Source organism: Diorhabda sublineata, chromosome 1, assembly GCF_026230105.1.
Source record: "Diorhabda sublineata isolate icDioSubl1.1 chromosome 1, icDioSubl1.1, whole genome shotgun sequence".
NCBI lineage: Eukaryota > Metazoa > Arthropoda > Insecta > Coleoptera > Chrysomelidae > Diorhabda > Diorhabda sublineata.
This window is the reverse complement of record NC_079474.1, coordinates 2,254,724-2,261,585: the sequence shown is the minus strand read 5'-3', so window position 1 is coordinate 2,261,585 and position 6,862 is coordinate 2,254,724. Positions and strand designations below refer to the sequence as shown.

Genomic DNA, 6,862 nt, shown 5'->3' with positions numbered 1-6,862 from the left:
TTGAAGGGTCATGGGTCAAATTAAGAAGTCAACACAGCCGTTTATCTGTGTTTGGGGGAATATAATGCCGCATATGTACAGTTAGTTACGAAAAAAAATTGTTTCTAAAACGTACAGGGTTGCGACATGAAAAATTAATACGTTCATTGTTTAGTGATCCATTGGTATAATCAATAAAAGACTTGTATCATTTTAAATTATATTTGTAGTTTTAATTTTACAATTTCACTTTTATAATTGATATAATAATATGTACATTAAAATGGATATTCGCTCAACTTTCATACCTATAATTACTTATCAACTCCTTTCATTTTGACTAGCAATACTATATACAGGATGAATCAATAAAAAAATATATCGTCTTAACAAAAATGAGGTTATAAAAGGTTTAATGACAGTTTAGTTATAATATACCGACATATACGTAGCTGCATACGATATATAATAAAATTGCTCGATGTAATTAATATGACTATTAAAAAGCGGAATAAATGAAAAAATAAAATAAGTTAATGACGTAACAATGTGAAAAATATGAAGAGTACATAGAAAATAAATAATAATATCAGCAGCAAATTAGTTAATTCAATATAAATATGTGAGAAAATCATCAGATTCAAAGAATAATAATTAAATTAGAATTGTTGTCTAGTTATAATACACCGACAGATGTGTAGCTGCACATTATATATAATAAAAATTCTTGACGTAATACATATCGGTATTGTTTCGAAACAAAAGAAAAAAAATAGAAGAAGAAAATGACATGACTACTATAAACAATATAGAAATATGTCGAAGACAAGTATTAAAATAACACTAGATAGTAGTAAATAATAAAACAAAAAAATGAGGAATAGTAAATAAATGAGAAATAGTAAATAAAGAAGATAAAAAAGGGAGAATAATAAATATAATAATGGTAGCTTAAAAACAAAGTTCACGTTATTAAAGACAAGTTCTATAGCGATAGTTTTGTTTGAATAAATTTTACAGGGTGATTCAACAAACATCCATTATATTTATTTTGATTATCGATTCATCCCGGATAATTTCTAATTAAAACAATCTAACCTTAATATAATCACGTTTTTTCTAAATTTTTCAAATACTGGAGAGCTTTCTTCTTCAAATGCTCTGGTGGCCCTTGAGCAAAAGGCGGTTTTGGATTAGTTTTGACATAATAAATACCTCTAGTACTAGAAAACAAAAATAAAATCCTCAATAACCAGCAACAAGTCGAAATATTTTTAAAACAAGTTTAAAGGTCAAATGGAGGTCAGATAATATCTTACCTATGATCGATATCCTCCCCCATAAGAACGTACTCGCGATCTTCCGGAGCACACCAACCTAACATGTAACTAATAAGCGACGGACACGGATACGCCCAAAATCCTCTATCAGTAACAATGGATTCAATAAAATACGGCGTTACCCTCGTATGATCGCAAGCCAAAGTGTCTGAATAAAATTTACGATTAATAATCGTTAATTGTCTGTTTAATAATAAACTCACTAAAAATCGTCGAGCTACTGCAACCTGGTTGACTAGATCCACCATTTATATAAAAATCTACGTGCCCCGTTGGCCCCCATTGTCCTAATACGCCAGCTCCTGTATGTAGAATATCAACGAAATGGGCGTCGGTAGGATCTAAATCTCGCGACGAATTTGAACCCATATAAAGGAAAATAGTTGGATCCAAACCTGGATATATTTGTATTTCACATTAAAAATCTAATTATTTATCAGTACGACATAGTTTTAATGCAATTTTATTGATAATATCTTGTAAATGTTGTCACTTTCACCCATTTGTATAAAAGTACGTGTTGTTGAGACAATATGTAATATTATTATCATTTAATCACCCGTGCTAAACACATTTTTATCTGTTTATATTCAAGCAAACTTTCTCACAACTATCTGTCATGAAATAAGTATAGGAAGTAGATGACGTAATTCACTTTTACTTTCTAGAACCCCTTTGAATACTCATAATACTACCAAATCATTTGATTACTACGAAATAATTTTTTTTTCACCCTTACCTGTAATTCTTCCCAGTTTACCGTGTTTGACGGGATCCAAGTAATTCGCAACTACTCCTCCAATATGGGATCCCACGCTGTAACCAATCACGTGAATATCGTCTGCTCGTACTCCCCTCGGATGAGTTGCTAAGTAATCTATAAGCTGCGCCACGCATTTTGCACAAAAACGTGGCGCCCATGCCATTTGCTGGGAAATATAAGAATAACGATAAACACTGTATGTTTTTTTAATTAAAAAATGTATGTATCACATTTTTTGGGACATCCTTTATAATGTAAAGTCTGTTATTTGTGAGGCATAACGATCTTTTTGAGATAATTATACGATTTGATTCATTCGAAAGTATAATTGCATAATTTTTTCTATTGAATTGTTTACAAGAACTTTTATGTAAATTCTAGATTAGTAAAGGAAATTTTAAAAGCAATTTCCAGTACACAATTTTCTTATCAAGATGACAATCGTGGCGCTAAATTTACTAACTGTTAAAATTCTAACCTAAAAAGTTGTCTGCGTCTTGGAATGTTAAGAAACTGTTTCAATTGATTCGATACAGGACAGTCTGTAGGACTTTTTAAATGTAACAATAGTTTTTAATAGTTTTAATGCATATTATGCAATAATAATGATTATTTATTGGAGTACATTATAAAAAAGCGGTCATTGAACTCTTTATCTCGTAAACCATATGAGTTATAAATATATCAATCTAATATCAACAATTTCTATTCAAATTTGTTTATACTAATTATAAAAAAAAATTACAGTTCAACTCATTGAGAACCTATTAGATAAAACACAATGTGATTAGAAATCATCAATAAACTATGATGAAATATATTTCTCATTTCCTGTATTACTAATAAATTTCAAAGGATAGTACCTTAAGACATGGTTCTTTTACCAGGGTACCATAATCGACGATAATGATGTTATAATTTCCCCTATAGAAGTAAGCGTCTCTCATATCAGTACTTGGAGCATACATTCTTCCCCCTCCGAAACCATGTATTACAATTTTCGTAGGGTAAGCCCTATTAAATTGACTGTTAAATAAAGATTCCACCCTGGTGGTATCTAGTAGTTCTGGGTTTTGTTGGGTTCGCCTAAAAAAGGCAAAAATGTCAATAGACCAAATTGTATCATTTCAAACATCGTGAAAGGCATTTATGAGGTAAAAAAGAAGATTTTAATATAGATGAAATATATGTGGAAAAAATGTATGATAGTATTGAAAACATATTAAGCCCTGTATATTTTTTCATTTTTGGGTACTTTATTAACTGTCAAATATAATTGCATCCCTATTTTTAATAGTTTCAAAACCTATTGGGGCTTCATCCCTATATCTGAAAAGATAAGAAAAGAAGAAGAAAGTTATGAGGATATAAAAAATAAAATAAGACTTGTATAATTTGTACATCAAAAAGATGCTTTGGAATAATATGAAAAAAAAAACTTTCACCAAACTTTTTAATATAAAAATATTTAAAATGTTAATAAATTAATTTCTCTGTTGTATTGTTATTTACAACCTATTCAGAGTTTTGTAAACGAGACGAGAATATACAAAAAGGTTACTAAAGTATGTAATACAAGGCTGAAGAGTCAGTTGAATATTTTTGACGGTGTCTGATGAGGTTTTATTGACCAATGAAGCAAAACATTCCAAATTAACTTGAGAAAATTCGAATCATTCTTTAGAACGATTATTACAAAAAGTAAATTCAAGGTTAAGTTCAGGGTCAATGTAATCCTTTTAAAACCTTCAACAAATACAACTCCGTTTAGAATTTTGAATAGATTTTACAAAAAATACGTTTCTTTTAAAATTATTTTAATACGTTTTGCTAGAATTTTGAAATACGTTGCAGCTACATATTCGAATCAAGGTCAAGTTTAAAAATTTCCTTTCAACTAACGAGATCGACGCTACAATCGGAAGACGAAAAAACCCGAACAAATTACATGTTAAATGTTGCCGAATTTATAAAAATGAAATTTAACATCGTCATTTTAATTTAGATATTTGTCATGTTAATGATTTTAAGTAATGTTTCGATTATAATATAATATCGTAGCTCTGTGGGTTGCCTAATTTCCATTTTTGAGTCAAGGTAAACGTAAACACAATTTTTTGTATCTATCTTTTATTGCGAAATATCTGTCGTCCAGGGAAAGTAATAAAAACATACAACTACGATATTAAAACATGGCAGTAGCTTTTAATTTCAATTTAACATTCAAAACAAATTACTATGTATTTTCATTCTACATGAAAGCACAAGTATATTCCATACAACAGTTATTTTTGATTATAATTAGTGTCACTAAAATTATATTATGTTTCTGCATCATAACGTTGTTTCTTAAAATGGCTACATACTGAAGTGTATGATACAGGGAGGTTCATTAAGACGTTCTAAAGATATTTTAATTAATTTGAATACGAAAAATTAACGTAAAAGGTTTTAAGATATGCTAAATCGATCTAAAATATTTAAAAACTTGTTCCATTTCGAGTTATACTTGAAATTAAATTGATTATTATCGATAAACATAATTAGTAATTAATCTTCCTGGATTATAAATATTTTTACCTTGGAAAAAATATAGTTATTATTAAATATAATATTACCTTGTGTATAAAAAAAATTGTATTTGTTTGTGCGGGCATCTGTATGGTTTTGGTATACAGGAACTGGTGTTGAACAGATCTGATATGGATTCTGGTTCTTTTTTTCTAGTTTTAGATTGTTGTGCATAGATACCTTCAACAAATTAACGTAAAAAAAATATTTTCAATATTTTATTACACAATTTAAAAATTTGAATACATTTTCTACCGGACTTTTATTAAAATAAGGTCAACAACTATGTGTCGTAATTTCCTACTAATTTTAGATTAATTTCTCGATTAAATACTTAAAAATACTTAGAAATAGAAGAAAAATTGTTCTCATAACATCTTTACTTTTGATTTTTTCAAAAAAATTGACACATTTCGTGACCCTACTCATTTGTAAGACATTGTATTATTTATATTTTCTAAAATACCTCGTATATGAGTGGGGAATGTTAATATTTGACGGTTGCATTATAGATTTCATATTCTTTTCGTAAAATTAATTATAAAAAAGTTGCTACGTTACAAATTTAATAAAAGTGAATTTTAAAATATTTTTTTATTATAAATCTTACCGGTAAATATAATTAATAATAAATAAAGACACACAAACACAAAATTGAATATGCTCAAACATTTATACGACATAATTATTATTTATTTTTCATTTAATTTATGTTTGGAAGCCGTTTTGATCGTCGACGAAACTGATCAAGTCGCGTAAGTGAAAGTGGTGCACCTACAAAGATCTCGGAATTAATACTAACACAGTTTTTAAACTTTTTCTTCGATTGCCTTCACCTTTTCTTACCTGGTAAACCATGTGCATACGCACTCTCACTCTTCGTCGAATTGGATTTTGTAATATTAACGTCATTCAAATACGAGGGACAACCTTCATTTATTATATAAATAACAATTCACAACAGTACCTCGTAATATATTTTGTATTTAATCAACGCTTCAATTTTTTGTTTGATCATTTCTTATTCCCCTCGTATAGTAACTTGATTATACCTTATAGCCAGTCAGTATCTTCATGCTTTCGAAACATATAATTTTCCTGTCTGATTAAAAAGAAATATAATCACCAAAAATGCAACATCCTGTACAGCACACACAAAAATATTTTTAATCAATAAATCATTAGAAATAAGTTTCTTTTAAAAGATATTCTAATTTAAAAATAAACTGGAAACAGTTCTTCGAAGTAATAACGGTTGCAGACTTTTTATTTAACAGTAGTTTTTAAAAAGAAGAATCGTTGCTAACTGCTATGAAATTAATTATTCATTGTTGCCAGATTGAGCATTTTGATTGATGTGAATGATTTCGAATGAAATTTTTATTGAAAAAATAGAGTTTTTGTCGTATTTGAAGAATTCTGAGACTAAGTTGTATATTTATTCAATATTGCAATTCCATTTTCCAATAAATGTAGTTAAAAATTTTTCATTTGTTGGTAAAATATTATGGAAGGACGATGTATATCACTCACTTGAAGAAAAGTCGAATAACGATCTGGCAACACTGTCTCTATTATAATTTGACATCTTTCTAAGAATGTTTATAATAAATTTAGAGGTTTTTATACGCATATTGTATACGATATGCTATGCAATATCATTTAACTAGTTATATAAGAGATATTAAGTTATTACCACATTTCCCCTGCTTTGACAAAATATATTTATAATGAACAAATTGTAGGTTAATTGGCTGGAATAAAAACTATAATTAATAAATAAGGCGGAGTTTGATAGAATGTTAAGAAAATGTAGATAATCATTATATACGTTCAACGTACTTAATTTAAATGTTAAAAACGGTTTTCATAGATTTTATACGGTTCCTTAAACAGCGATCACACGTTTTAAATTTTACTATTGTCAAAAAATTTAATTTTATTGAAAGTCTTAAGAAAAAAATCATTACAGTTTTGAAAATGCTTCTTAAAGATACCCTTTGAATATATTAATACAAATTTTCAAAGAATATGACAACGAAACAAATCTACATATACAAAGTGTTAATTTTTTCATGGGGAAATTACATTTGGTTTTTGGTATTGTCAACAATGGACAGCTGCTTCATTATTTCTTTATATATTTGTGTTTTACATTATAATAGCGTTAATAACTGAAATTAATATATCTTATAATAATATTACTTGA

At 28.0% G+C, this 6,862-nt stretch overlaps 1 protein-coding gene across 1 annotated transcript; it reads right to left on the bottom strand.

The window, feature by feature from the left end:
* Positions 1 to 185: 185 nt before the first annotated feature.
* LOC130451372 (phospholipase A1 member A) lies at positions 186 to 5,413 on the bottom strand. The gene is made up of 7 exons (XM_056790387.1): positions 5,264 to 5,413; positions 4,701 to 4,833; positions 2,946 to 3,168; positions 2,059 to 2,248; positions 1,523 to 1,714; positions 1,299 to 1,467; positions 186 to 1,202 (listed from the first exon to the last, which is right to left on the bottom strand). Exons 1-7 carry the CDS (start codon positions 5,334 to 5,336, stop codon positions 1,088 to 1,090), a joined length of 1,095 nt encoding a protein of 364 aa, XP_056646365.1. The 5' UTR covers positions 5,337 to 5,413; the 3' UTR covers positions 186 to 1,087.
* Positions 5,414 to 6,862: the final 1,449 nt, after the last annotated feature.